The 15700-nt window shown below is 40.1% G+C and overlaps 1 protein-coding gene across 1 annotated transcript in view; it reads left to right on the top strand.

Annotated features, from left to right (window-relative positions):
• Positions 1–10558: 10558 nt before the first annotated feature.
• The window catches only part of LOC147425672 (uncharacterized), an 89656-nt gene continuing 84514 nt past the window's right edge, over positions 10559–15700 (top strand). Inside the window, exons 1-4 of the mRNA XM_086499485.1 lie at positions 10559–10751; positions 10840–11026; positions 11097–11126; positions 11210–11311. Coding sequence (XP_086355611.1) covers positions 10905–11026; positions 11097–11126; positions 11210–11311 — 254 coding nt within the window. The 5' untranslated portion in view covers positions 10559–10751; positions 10840–10904. The remainder of the gene's footprint in view (positions 10752–10839; positions 11027–11096; positions 11127–11209; positions 11312–15700) is intronic.

A 15700-nucleotide genomic window follows, 5' to 3' on the forward strand; every position in this document is an offset into this window, starting at 1 on the left:
TTAGGAACTTCCAACAACCATATGATCTTTCAATGGTTTCCGCTTTGAAGAGGTTTGTTGGCTAGAAGCCCTAGGGCTTCTAACTGGTGTAGCATTTCTTGGTACATAAGCTGATTTTGATGGATTTACAGCTCCCCCCTTTCTAGGGTGATCACTATAGCCTGCTTCATTGTAAGAGTTCAAAATTGTTTGGCTCTGATTTAGTCTCACCTTTCGAGATTGTGAAGGTACACTTTGGATATCATTGTTGATTTTTGGCATCTGTAAGCCTTCTACATAGTTTCCTATGTATCTCCTTGAAACATGACAAATTATTCCCCAAGTCAAGTTGTAGATAGCATTATATTTACCTTGATATTGTCTATCCCATGGGTCTCCTATGATATGGGCTTCTGTGGTTTTAGGACCCAAGGCATCATAGATGCTAGACTCTCGTCTATATCTACGACTGTTTTGGTCAAAGTATATGCTCGTTTGGTCACAACATCGAAGCTTGATTTTCGATGAAGGAGAGTTTGGCTCTGAATAAATTTATGGGTTCACTCTGTTAATATCCTTTAATTCTAGAGAGGATGGGCTATAATAGATTCTTTCTTCTGAAATGAATCATCCTTTCTGATCTATCACTGGACGCACTTCTATGAGCTGGTATGTGGGTCATTCAAACACTGGTTGATCCTTTTTGTACAGTTTTCCTTTTTGGTCTACATAGTGTGCATATGAATTATGGGTGCCATACAAAGCTAACATCATTCTGTTTGATGTGTCCCTTAGACTCATGAATGATTGCACACTTGTGATTGTGGATGCAAAATCATTTGCAAACCTAACAGTCGGTGATATCTGGACACCTTGACTAAATTCGTGCAGGAATTTGTTGTTTAAAGAATCAATTTTAAGCTTTTCAGGTGTCTATGCATCTTTATGCTGATTTTGAACTTGTAGTGTTTTTACTGGTGCTTCTAATGGTAATGCAAAATCATTTGATTGCATTAAAAGTGATGAGTTAAATGCACTTACATCGAGATTCACATTTTCAATCTGCTGTGTACTTTGCTTGGCAGTTGATGTATCCCTGTTGTCAGGATTTCTTGGACAATCTTCAGAAAAATGTCCACCTTTTCGTCCACAAATTGAGCAATACGCCATGACTGGTGGTATTTCAACTGGTTATGTCATGTCAAGCTCTTGTAGAGAAGTTTCTGCTTCTATGCTGGCCAAGTTGTTGGATTCTTGTTTTAGAACACTAAGCATCAAACTATAGACTGCTCCGTCTTGACCTTTGTACCGTCTTTGGCTTGGTTCTCCAATTAGACTGGCTCCTATTGGTTGATCTGTTGGATCTTGCTTTACTGGCTCTCGACTATAGATTTGACCACTGTAATCCATGTACAATGACCCTGATTGCATATGCACTAAATGGATGCTTTGCTGGCTTGTGCAAATTTTTGGATAACCACTTGGGTCAATTTTTTGCACTTCTATCTGCACTTCATCTTTGAGCTTGCAATACCTAGCTCCACTGAAGTATGTGAACATCTGGGAGTTCTCTGAATGTGGCTTTACCCTAATCAATAGGATATTGGCTCCTATGCTGCTTTTGCTACGAAGTATCTATGGCCTTCTGAATCTGCATATAAAACTTTATCTCCATTGTAGCCATATAGCTGTAAAATATGCTATGTTGCAGTTGTGTATGTGTTGCCACTGCTACTAGCTTGCTCTGTTGTACTTGAATTTTTGGCTCTATTTGAGTCCATGTTGATTGGTATACTAGCCTAATTTGGAATCGTATGTGAGTTGTGCCGCTATTCGTCCAACTGGAAGCTAATTTTTAGTGCAACTGCTTGCACGTGTCAATTTCTAGCATGCAAAATTCTTGAAATTTGACTGACGCTCCACTGTTGGTGGTTTCGCTTGCTTTTTGCGGTTGTTCTTTTGCTGTTTCAGGTTTTTTCACTGTTTGCTCGATTTTTCCTGGTCGTTGTTTTCGATTTGTGCTCGCTTTGCGGTGCACTCCCCCGGCTTTGCTCTTCGGCTTTTGATTTGCTCGTTTTTGTGTTTGTTTGCTCGGGCGTGTGATTTTTTTGCTTTTTTGGATTTTTTTTCACCTTTTTTTGGTCTTCCGATGAGTTTCCTTTTATTTTTCTTAATTTTTTGTGAAATTCTAAAAAAATTTAAATTTTTGGTCTTTTTATGATTTTCCTGATAGCTTTCTAATTTTTTTGTGAATTTATTAATTTTTATGGAATTTTGAAGGTTCTATGAATTTTTATGGTTTTTTGGTATTTTCCAATCAGTTTTTTATTTTTAACAAATTTTTGTGATTTATCAGTGAATTTTTTATTTTTTAATGAATTTCTAAGATTAAAATGAAATCAATAAGAGACAAAATGACATGAATAAAACACCAAAGTCAAATGACACAAGAAAAAAAGGAAAAAGACAAAAGGCTCCAGTAGGCAGAGCCAAAAACGCCAGATTCGACAAAATCGTCAACCTGGCCCCCGAAAATAGTAAAACGCTCAATTTTGACGAACGAAAGTCCAAATGCCCTCGAAATCAAGCCGTAAACTCACTTTCAATACAGCTTGTAAAGACCACAAAATATAAAATTTTTATGAAATTAAGCGAATATTAATGCAAAAATTAGCAAAAAATTACCATAAATTTACAAAAATTATCCGAAAAATACCCAAAAATTTTCTTAAAATCTTCTACACATAGGGGATTAGTGCAGCCAAATAAAATTACAAAAATCACATCAATTCAATTAAAACTAGGCAATTAAACCGGCAAAATTAGTGGCAAAATTAGGTCAAAATTTGACTTAATTGAAGTGTGTAAATCTCTGTTTTAAGCTCACAAACGGAGCAATTAACCATTACACACATCAAATATTCAATCAAAACATTGAATTAATCATGGACATTAAACACTTTTTTAGGGGCACACACACACACACACAAAAAAATTGACAGTTTTCACCAATCTTTAGGTGCGCACACAAAAGGGTCAAATTTCTCGAATTTGCAATATAACTTCACAAATCAATAGCTGGGCATGAGCACAACACAAATCAATCGTCACAATTAACAAAAATCATAACGCACACATTGATTTTTAGGTGCACAAACATGGGCAAAATAGTGCATACACACTTAAAATTAACATACACACACTCAATTAGAATGCACACACACTTGATTTTAGTGCACACACACTTGAAATTGACCATCCAAGCATGCAATTAACTCAATTAGGCACCCAATTAGCAATCCACAATCGGGATACGCTCATTATTGGAGTACTTATGAGCATTGGAAATATTAATAAAGTACTCAAGGGATTATTTATTGATAGATATGGAATTAAAAAATGTGATATCCATGGAAGTTTACTGGGCCGATGCCAATTTGCCAAGGTTAGCACCAAGCGATGGGGAGCGTTGGACAGTCACAAAGTCTCCTATTCGCTCGGTGCTGACTCCACTATCGCATGTAATGATTTTAACCCCAAGGTTAGTACCAAGCGATAGGGAATGTTGGGCAGTCCCCAAGCATCCTATTCACCCCGTATTGACTCAATTGTCGTATGTAATGACTTTAAGAGCAAGGTCAACACCAAGCGAAAGGGAACGTTGGGCAGTCCCCAAGCGGCCTATTTGCCCCGTATTGACTCAACTATTTTTTTGTAATCACATCACATGGTCTTCATCGTCGGTTACACCAAGGTCAGCACCAAGCGATAGGGAGAGTTGGGCAGTCCCCAAGCTTCCTATTCGCTCGGTATTGACTTCACTGAATTTTATCTTTCTGTTGTCGCTTATCATGCCTCAAGGTCTTTGCTAGCACTTGTAATGGCTTTAACAGCAAGGTCAACACCAAGCGTTAAGGAGCGTTGGGCCATCCCCAAGCTTCCTATTCGCTCAGTAGTGACTTATTGCATGACTTGTCTTTCTTTTGTCAAAGGCACTTTTTTTCTACTGGGTTTTTTCCCTTTGGTCATCCAGGTATTAGACCCTAATTTAAAACCTCATCATTTTACTTCTCTTGTACATACTTTTCATAAATAAATAGTAGCCTCATCATTATGCTATTACAACGGACATATGCAACATCATCTCTCACAATAGACATATTTGGACCAATGAAGATGTTGTAGAAAATTGAACCTCATCTTACAAATCCAACAAAAAATGAAGACAATCAACCCATCAACAACCAAACCTTCCACAGCCTCCGTGGACACTTTTCAACAGTGCCCGAGGACGGGCACTAAAATCGGAAGGGGAGAATGTTAACTGAGTCAACGGTCAGTTAACAAAAGCTGTTAAAGACCGAAGACGTTCGAATGCACATCGAAGATCAACATGAAGAAGCAGTGAAGATTGGAGTTACACATTTTCCAGGTTTTTCCAAAATGATCACGTATTATAAATTCCCAATTTATTTCAAGCCATTGTAATATTTCTAATGTGTTACGGGCTCAATGGGATGTCCAAGCTGTAAAGAATAGGTCAGTTAATGTGCCCAGGTAGCAGATTCAGTAAGTGGTAGAGCCCTAAAGGCCTTGCGCGCCCGGACATTGCATATTTTTAACCCTAGGTATATAAAGGTAGCGTGTAAAAGAAATTAGGGTTCTCAAGCTCATTTGTGGAGAGCATTCTTTGGTGAGAGCTTCTCCTTGCTCATGAGACTTGATTAACACTAATCAATGATTCATTTTCTTTCACTATGCCTCTCTCATGCTTCTTATGATTTCCTATGATGCTTAGATTAGCTAGATCTTAACTAATTAGTGGTTAATCCATCTCTAATCTTGTGTGATTGCCCTCTTTTTCTTGTGTGTGCATGTAGGTTTGATTGGAGTGTGGTGCTTGATAGATCTATGTGTGTGTGCTTGTGATTAGTGTGTTGCATGATAGGATTAGTGTTGTGTGCGTCTTGCAATCGTAGTGTGTGTGATTGGGTTGATTAGAGGTGAAGAGAAGTGGATATGGAGATTGCCCTTCATTGTGGCTTAGCTCCTCCATAGGCTGAGAAGCTCACCTCGTAGAGTTAACCATTTGTGTTGCCACGATTAGCTCACTAACTGTGTGAGTGTTTCCATACCCTAGCCGGGTAGCTCATCCCTCTGTATTGACAATTTTGTTGGTCATTGGAGATATTGCAACGATGGAGCCCCCAACACATTCTAGATATGTCTTTTTATCATCAATATAATTTGATATTGATTACTCTCGACACACATGATGATTTTGATAAAGGATGATAAATTAATCATGCTCTCTAGTGTTAAATCACTTGTTGAAATGTTTCCAATAAACTTTTACACACAAGCTTGTCGTGCATTACATAATTATAGGAAAGAATACTTGCTTGACATTAATAAAGTTGAATGGTCTTCTCCTTCCTCGAGCATATCATCATATCACTCATATCTTTTACAATATTAATCTTTTTTTCCTTCGAAATACTCTCCACATCTTCTTACTTTAAGACCTAAGGACCGTAAGATTGACCTTGTTTCTAGTAGTCAACCTCCTCGTGAAGCACCTTATAGGCAAAATCCTATTAAAAATAAAATAAAATTCGAAGATATATGACCTATTGCAATAGAGGGATACATGGAGGGCCTACAACGTATAAAGAATGACACACCAACGAGCAACCAAACAAGATGTGTTGGGGTAAAGGTGGCATGTGCCTTACCTCGAGGACAAATGTTTGATGTTCAATCATCCACTGACTTCACTGACCACCAACCTTATTCTTTCTACATAAAAAGGGGTCTCACTCATTTAGTAGTGGGTACTCCACTCACATACAATGTAGCAATCTACACTCATATTCACATTGCACAATTTAGGAGTCTATCCCAAGGTTTGTCGACATTCCAATGTGTTGGTGATATCCAAGTTTTGAATGCTAATTTTTTGCATAAATTTATAGCAATTTCTACAGATACGAGCATTATGTAGTTTGTGTCCTTCAATATGTATATCACACTATGGTGCTATTTAAGTGATGATTTACCTTGCATTTTTGTATGAAGGTTTTGATTTGGTATGTGGCTTTTGAATTGATACACATCCGAATATGAGTTTGTGCATACTTGTGTGGGCTTTCAGAGAGGTTACATCATTTTGTTTGGTGCTTCTCAATTATGTATGCATATGCGGATACAAATTGAGCTAGTTACAACTCATAGGTGATAGGTTCATAGGTGTATAGGTGTTTCAGATAAGTGGAGTTATCTACAGAGCTTCCTCATGCAAGAGTGAGCTTGATTGCCATGCTCTTGGCCATTGATGTATGCTTCATGTGGATTTATGATGTGAGACAGTTTTGTCTTTGACATGTTTATACACTTTGTTCAACCCAACAATTTGTTTTGGTCTCTCCATCATGTTTGAGAGCTTTTAGTTATTGATTTGACGTGATGTATGAGTAGGTTTTATGTATGCTAGTTTTTATAGATTTTTTATTTTGCTCAAATAACATGGGAAACTCTGTCAAAAAAAAATCCCATGTTCTCGCCATAGTTTTTATGCATTTGTAGTTTACTCTCCGATGCTTTAGTGGTGTCGAGTGTGACTCCCACATTCACACATGATCGAGTTTTGAATCTGACTTTGATAGGCTTGGTTGCTTTTAGACACAAATTTAATGTTATTGTTTGTATTCACTCTTGCAGGAGTGAGTTACAATGTATGCTCATAGTGGCTACATGTTACATTTATGCATTATTTTTTCGATGGATTTTTTGATCATCAGTCTACTACTTACAAATTATAGATAATCATAGGTTATAAGTTCTATAGGTTTACAAGTATAGATGTATAATTTTCAAATTTTGGAGCACTATTTGTGAGACACGTTAGCATTGCATTTTTTGTCTACTTATGCATGTGGGTCATGTGTTTTATGCTTGATTAAGCATTGTTTATCCTAGTTTATGTATGCATTATCACTTGGTTCTTAGAGTAGAGGTTGGACTATGCTATAATAATACCTCTCTTGGTAGAGCTTTGTCGAGCTACAATTGCATATACGAGCATCGGATTGATGCAGTGATCATGTTTGATTAGAATATTGGTCAAGAGATCTCCCACTTTGACATATATGAGTTTTTCATTGATTTGACATTTATTATGTGTGACAGTTCACAGTCAACAATGACGAGTTGTGAGAGATGACATTGTGGTCATATAGGCCACATTAGGTGTCATTGTTTCAGACGTATGAGATAGAAGTGGAGATGTATGTGTGATGCATGTGAGGTTTTGACACAGACTAGAGAGGTGGCTTCATATGCTAGTGACAGTGATGTCATGTTTACCTCTAGTGTTCCTCTTACTTACATGTCTAGCACACGTGACACTAGATGAGGATGTAGTCTTCCACACCACACCACATCGTGAGTGGTTTAACACTTTCTCTAGTGGGAGTCTTGGTCGTGTGCACTTGGCCAATGGTTCGAAGTTTGACATTACAGGATCAGCAGATGTATGTTTTCCATTACCCAATGGTGCATCTTTTATGATATGGCATGTGCATTACGTTCTTGAGATCACTCAGAGTTTAATCTCGATGAGATAGCTAGCAGATTGGGATTGGGATCATGAGAGGAGCTAGATATGGCTTCTTCACTTCATTGGATGTATTTGAGATTCGAGACAATTTGGTCTTGATTGTGTCATTGGCATGTGGTATGTGCGACAGAAAAGACATGTCTCATTCGTGAGTGAGCTCTAGTATGCTCAGGACGCTGGTAGAGTGTTTTGAACAACTGAGGTGCCCATGGCCCCCAAAACAAGCAGCTCTCACCTAGTAGTGTCGATAAAAGTGCAAACTTTAAGAATACTTTTAAAGAGAAAGGACTCTCGTTTATCCCAAATTCCCTCTTCATCCTTGATATAATTTATCCTTCACTATTACATACAACAAGGAGAAGGCTATGGAGTATGATAGCCTCTCTATTATATATAGCCGATCCAGGAAGAGGGACCATTGAAAGGGAAAGAAAGCAATCCCTTGGAGCATTAGCTAACCCTCCCAAAAGAGGAGAGGACTTGATATATAGCAGTATGTATATATATATATATATATATATATATATATATACGCACCATGGTGCACCCTCAGGGGTTCACCATTTAAAAACCCCTGCTTTCGAACTCACGTTATACATTAACATGATTACATAGTGCTCCCCCCAAGGGCACTAGTGAGGACACTCGAGGAAGCAATCGACAAACTCAATGACATTCTTCAACCTGTCAACATCAAGCCTGAAATCATTTCTTGGATCAACGACACACACAAGCATGTGCCGCCCGAGCATTGTATTCTCACCTTCAAGGACAAAGATGAATGACTGAAGCTACTACACCATTCTCGCCTCCTCAAGGGAAAAATGTTTTGTATCACCGAAGAATTGACCACAAATCAACTCAAAGCTAAATCAAGCGAGCTCAAGAAAGTACAAGAAGCTCGCAAAAAAGGTAAATGGGCAGTCTACCGAGGTGGCAAAGCCATCATCCACGAGTTTCGGGATTCCAAATCGGCTCTCCTCATAGCTGACCCCCCCCCCAACCTTATGCAACCTTGCAGATTTGTTCACAATGGCATTGCCTCATGAGAAGCTCAAAGCTTTTCACATAGCTTTGGGTTTGCTTCCCTTTGTGGATTGATCATGTTCTTACGGCATGGCACTTCCCTATACACTATGTGCTAGCTCTCGTTCACCTATCACTCCCGGGGGGATTTGTTACCATATATGTGGTATTGATGTGGGTGACACACTTAGGAACACCTAGGCACTTTTTCCTCACTAGGAGGTTTCCCCCTCGGTGCATTGTATACACCCCATCACTCTAAAGCTAACTTATCTTTCTATTTGCGCACAGAGAGTATATTGCTTAATAGAATTTGCATGAGTCAAGGTCTTTCTTTTGGCCCGTGTTGGTATTATAAAAGTTTTATTCAAAACTTTACATACAAGGCTCATTATCTCACATGTTGTTCAAAAAGAGTACAACATATATTTGGATTGATTTTTGTGATGGTTAGTTTCAAGCATTAAAAGATTCGTTGATCGATGCACCAATTTTATAGTTACCAAATTGTTTTGTTCATTCTTTTTTGTTGTAAGTGGTGCTACACTTATGCAAAACAATTATCCCATTTCTTTTGAAAGTATAAAATTTAAAAGCTATGAATCTATGTACATAACTTATGACAAAGAACTCACGTATATTATTCATGCACTTAAAATTTGGAACAATTATTTAATAGTTGTTGAGTTTGTTATCAAAATGGACTAGAACAACATCAAATATTTGCTCTCTTAAACTTTAAGTTTTGAAAAAATAGTGGATAACTTTTATTCAAAGTTTCAAGCCTCTTAAGAACTTAATTGTCGAGGGTACATAATCCACATCACGTATGGCTAAGCATGATACACCTTCATTTCAATTGATGATAAAACTCTTTTCTTCATATATGACCTTTGTGCGGCTAAATCTTTTTGCCTCTTATGGCTGAGCATGATACACCTTCATTTTGGGAGTATAGAATTAATGATAAAATTCTTCCTTCATATGCGAGCTTCGTGTGGCTAAACCTTTTCGCCTCTTATGATCATTGAAGAATTGCATATATCTCCTTATGCCGGTCATTGCGGTTTTGTAGCTTATTAAAAACCGTGTCGTAATTTATTTTGTCGGTCTATGAAAATTGTTGTTAAGTAGTATGCTTCTTCTTGTTTAGTTTGCCAACAAGGTAAGTCTGCTCTATAAGTAAAAGATTAGGCTAGAGTTTGCTATATTGCATCATGACTTTCCTAAAGTAATGATTTTCAAGATCGCTATTCAAAAATCCGTACCGTGTTTTTGACCACTGACTGCTGGGTTGTCAAATCAATTTTAAGTAATACTAGTGTGCTGCCAATCTTCATTAATCAAGCAGTAGGCAAGATCTTTTTTTTTTTTGGCAAAACTCACAATTGTGAGTGGATAGTATTAAAAACAATAGAAATATACACCAATCCTCAAGCTCAGACCGAGCCTTGAGGGTCAAAGGATTACAAGTTATCTGCTTGGCAGAGAAACCACTACTACTCCTCGGCTTTACTTACTACAAGATGTTATACGTTGTTATAGACCAGTCCTCTGAGGCTTGTTTGCCTCCGATCATGTGGATCATCACTCTGCTCTCTTGTATGATTTCCCAAAGCTTGCCACAGCCAGATCCCCCTCAAACACGCGGCGGTTCCTTGCTTGCCAAATATGGTGCAAGAAGTAGTACTTGATTACTTGAGTGCAGACGAGAAGAGCAGGACTTCCCAACCTGTTACTACCAAAGAACAGATCATTCTTGAAGAACTTAATTTTCCATGTCCTTTGAATCCACTTGCATATTTTTCCTGGCCAAGCAGTAGGCAAGATCTTAACCACCTTCCTTAGACCAGTGATCAACCACTCTCCCATGCATTAGCTTTCTTAACCACCTTGTCTTTGCCCCTAGCCTTGCGTTTCATCGTTAGACTTATGCTAAGAGATATATGTTAATGGTCATCGGAAATGATTACTATCGTCAGACTGCGCGGAGAAGCTTCTTACGGAGAAGACCTCGCGCAGGCATTTTATGTTTCAGCGTGAACACCGTAAAGGGCTTCGACCTCTAGACATCACGTGAAGACGGAACCAAGCCACTAGCTCGTCGCTTATTTGCTGCTTCAGAAACGTCAGTATATTTGTTATTGTTGCTCCTTGCCTGGCGTGAATAAAAAACGCATGGAAGAGGTGCATAACGATTTACAGCATGTGTGCAGTCTCAACGGCCTACTGTAAGGGCAAAGTGTGTAACGTCGACGGCCAAGCGGCCATATGACATTGCATGCAGGTTCGCATGGCAACTGCGAGCAGATCACGTGAAGAAACAGATGCCAAAGTCCAGAAGTTTGAAGGTTTCCTTGAAGAAAAGCTTAAACCAGACCTTGTTCATGTAGTGGCTCAGAGGTAAGTACTCTTTTTATTTGAAGAAGAGGTTCTTGATTTATCGTGAGGGCAAACTTGTGTGTGCATGTAGGGACAAAGCTTTGGAGGAGCAGAAAGTGTTGTATCCTTCGTTTTGCCCTGTTTCAAGCATTTTTTATCTTCAATGTTGGGTCATACTTTCCCTTAATTCCTGGATTTCAACAGCTCAGATTTGTCCAAGAATATCAAGCATTTGGAGCAACAAAAACTTCGCAAATTAAAGTCCCTTGTAAATCTGGGCTCAGAAGTATATGCACAAGCTGAAGTGTATGCTCTTACTTGAAAGAAATTTTTCTTCCCTTCATTTTTATGTTGTTTTCTGAAGAGTCGCAAATGCTCAATAAAACAGACTCTTTCCTTTATTTGAGCACGATGAACTTCGCATGTCTCATCATATCCACTCCTCGTTCTGGGGAGATTGATAATGCAATCCATAATAGCATTAGTGACCAATGGCCTATCTGGTATAGGCAATGGTTATAGTACCTCTTTGGGTATTTTGATGATCATGCTGGCATATCACGCAAGCCGCAAGCCCAAGCCAATGAAGGTAAGACTCAACAATCTTGAGTGGGCATTCGGTGAAGACCTTCTTTCTCAGTGGTTTGGTAACAGTAGTTGTGTGTGCCCAAACAAGAGTCTATCCTTGAAAGAGAACTCGGAGAATCTCGTTTCATGATGAAGCCGGTCATAGTACTAGCTGAATGTGAGTCCTTGGTCTCCTCTTATTTAACTCATGGTGGTTTTTTGTTGATACACCTATCCCTTGGGGTTTCCGCGATGAAGCATGTGCAACATTTTTCAATTCAACAATTTGGAGAATCTCAAAATGAAACAATGAAAGAAAGTTTGCCCATCTTATTTGTTGCTTCGCAAGCTTCTCCAACTCCTTGGAAGAAAGAGACCAATCTATAGGTGCTCAATCTTGTCGTGCACCACCTATACTACCTCCATAAGCACCTTCAATCCTGGTAGTTGGTGGCCCTGTGGAAACACTAGCAACACCAGAATCTCCCCGCCAAGTAACTCGTGCAATTCCTCGCTATGAGTAGACTTTTGCAAACGCTCCAAAGCATCATCTATTGTGTCTATGTGGACTTGTTCTTAAACATCCCCATCTGAGAACTCTTTGCAAATTCTTCTTCTTCAGTGCCATCGTCAAGACACGTCAAGGTCACAAAGCAATCCTCCGTAGATAGGTACAAAGGATGTAGCAACCTCCTGTCGAAAGAGATCTTCAATCTCCTCAGCAAGGTAGGTACACCCTTCTACCACACAAAAGCATCCAGCTAGATGGTTGATAATCTGCAAAGGTACCGGGCACGAACTATTGCATTCGAATCACCTTGAATCTTCAGAATCTAGTCCAACTCCATGGTGAAAATCACTTAGTCAAAATGCGGCGGAAAAATGCAGGTTCACAAGGGTTCTTCACTACAGGAACGTTGTAGAGACAAATAAAAAACGCTCATACAAGGGTGCTCTCTATGACCAAAGATAGTTGGAACTTGCCCTCCTGCTGGCTGAAAAACGCAGCCACAATCAGCCCCTCCTCGTGCGTCGGATCCACTAGGCGTTGTCAAGATTAGCTTTGATTGTAATGTGCAACGGAAGTGATTGATGGTCAATGCTCAGGATGAGTGCTAGTGCGTACGCAAGTTTCCTTTTACTTCATGAGAGAGGTGGAAAGACTAGAGAGAGAAGAGAATGATACTGCGAGTGATAAGAGAGAAGAAGACTAACACCGGATGGGGTCCCAAACCCCCCTCCAAGGGCTCCCCTCTCTGTTGCCAGAGAGGTATTTGCTTTAGATTGCACAAATGCCGATACAATGGTCCTAGATGCTTAGATGTTGACGGAATGTTGCTACTGATGCTTGGATCTGTGAGGCTAAGGAAATGCAAAAATGTTGGTGAAACTGATGGGATTTGCAAGTATTGACGAGGCTGTGGGCTGATCTGCTAATGACGATGTCGAGGGTGCATATGATGACGATGTAGATGGGCTAAAATCTGAAAACGCTGGCTGATCTGTTGTCTTGGGCTGAACATAAAAAATGCTGGTATAAACGGGCCAATCGGGTACTCTAGGCTGAAAACGCCTTGGGTGTTGGATGTGCTGGTGAAAAACGCCACTTGTGTTGTTGGACACGGTATTGCAGGTATCGCTTCTCCCTAGGGGTCTCCTATGTAGCTAATAAAGCATGGGTCGAGCAATGTCAGATTGAGCCCCCATGACTTTATAAAATATGCTAATATGTCACGTGCGCACTGTAGTTGCGCGCACATGAACAAGCTATTGCTAGAGTCGTTAGTCCTAGTTTAGCTTAGGACCTAGTCTGGCACTTTGTGAGCCTCTAACAGGATGTGCATGCCCAGGCAGGTTGTAGTTGCATACCCCCTCTTGCACAATACACTCAGTTCAGCATGTGAATCACCTCTTATTAGTAAGCTCTCAACTTATTATTAGGTGACATTTTAGCCCATTTTTACCAAGGTAGTGAGTGTCAGAATTGGCTGCTCGACCCAGCTTTGCTTGCATATATAGGTGCCTGCGGGCGTTTCTCTCAAGGCAAGGAAGAAGAAGCAAAAGAACTAGAAGTCAACATTGCAGCACAAGTACCGCAGTCCTCAGCGTTTTAGCAATCTACAAATCGCCATGTAGCAGCCAGCACTCCAGCGTTTCCCCACTTTAGTACCTCAGCGTTTTCACCCACTTCAAAACAGTGTTTCCAGCCCACAGTAGACCAGCATTTTGAAGCATGAAGCCTTAGTACATTCAGCCAGCAGATCAGTGTTTTCAGCCATGAAGATTCAGCCTTCATTGCCAAGTAACTTTCAAATTCCAGCCTCAGGACCACTAGTGTTTACAACATTCAGCGCTTAGTCTCCAAGTACCAAGCATCTTCACCAAGTACCCACCAAGCATCTACAACAATACCCTTCAGCACCTCTATCAAGTACCCATCAGCATCTCAGCATCATCAGCATCTAGGATAATTGTATCAGCATTTGTGCAAGCAATAAAAGCAAGTACTTGCTCTGCAATAGAGCAAGGGGGCCATTGAGGGTGGTTGGGACCCGACATGCAGTGTTGTCTCTCTTTTCTCTCTTTGTGCCTCTCTCATTCATTGTCTTTAGTTTAGTTTCTCTTTTCAAGTGAAGTAAAGTAACCTTGTGTTTGTGCGGAGTACTAAATTCGATCTAAATCCTTAAACTCTTCCGCTGCACCTGACACAATGTCACTTATTAGTAAGTTAATAAACTCACTGATAAGAGGTGCTTCACATGTAGGTAAACACCTAGGTTGGGTACTAATGCAAGTGTATGGTAACGCTCCCTAGTGCCTACATCTAGCGAACACTAGTGGTGCTCATGTGCAATCAGAGGGTATACAACTAATTTAAGTGCTTGGACATGCACGCCCTGCGTACAGGCTCACAAGGGTGCAAGAATACTTCTAGGCTTTCCTAAGCCCTAGAAGTCGGAGTTAGCATGTCCGCATGCACATAGGGTTAAGATGTGCACGTGACATTGATACCATGATACCATGTCAAAGTGCAGCGGAAGCCATGGTGACAAGAGGAGAAGAGAGAAAAACGCTAGAGAGAGAAGATCGAGAGTGTGGACAAGCATTGCGAGGCAATGTGCCGACAAAGGAATACAAGGCTCTGCTTTCAGGTGCAACGGAAGGGTTCAAGGATTTAAATCGGATCTAGTACTTCACACAAACAAAAAGCTACGTTATTTTACTTGAAAGAGAAACTAGAGAGAGAGAGAGAGAGAGAGAGAGAGAGAGAGAGAGAGAGAGAGAGAGAGAGAGAGAGAGAGAGAGAGAGAGAGAGAGAGAGAGAGAGAGAGAGAGAGAAATGAAATGAAATGTTATATTAACGTCTTCAAAAGGCTAAAGTGACCTATGAGACCAGAAAGTTACAATGCGGTGTATCTGATACAAAGTCAGATTAACAAATAAAATTAAACTAGGATAACGAAATATAAATACTTTGGGATCCTAAACTAAGCAGTACAATGTGAAGACAATATGGGAGGGGAGTAGAGATCCATCTTCATTTGCACTCTGGACGACGAAAGAGTATGGCTTGAATCCTTTGCCATAGCCTCCTTCGAAATTGTGTAGCTCCTCTCCTCCCTCGGGGTCGTCTAGATCTCCCTAGCTCCAATGCTCGGTCTATGAGAATGCCAGTAGTGCGGGTAGACATCTTTGATCCTCATAACTCCTGACCCTAGATAGAGGCCCAAAACCTTATCTCATAGTACACTGTGCAATGACATATGTAATGTACTTCTGTCTCTGGCTCTAGATGTCATAAGCGGCATATTCTGTTATTTGTTGGTGTCCCTCTGAAACTGCCAGTCTTAATCTCGAGCTGATGTGAGGACGTGCGTATCTGGCCAATGGCACAACGCAAACCATGCGAAAGATGCGTGTCCATATAGCTAGGTCGAATTACAAACCCATCCCCCGAGAGGTGGAGAAGATGCTCTCTATAGAAAGCCATCTTTGTGCCCAACTCTTGTAACGGCTCTATCCATGTCCTCTTCGTGTCCAGGTGGATCAAATCCTGACGGATGAGTCTATTAATCTCTACTCGTGTCAGAGACCTTAAGGGTGCCTGAAGAGAGTATTGAAAAGGAG

The sequence above is a fragment of the Adiantum capillus-veneris genome, chromosome 25 (assembly GCF_014529385.1).
Source record: "Adiantum capillus-veneris isolate H3 chromosome 25, ASM1452938v2, whole genome shotgun sequence".
In the NCBI taxonomy this organism is placed as follows: domain Eukaryota; kingdom Viridiplantae; phylum Streptophyta; class Polypodiopsida; order Polypodiales; family Pteridaceae; genus Adiantum; species Adiantum capillus-veneris.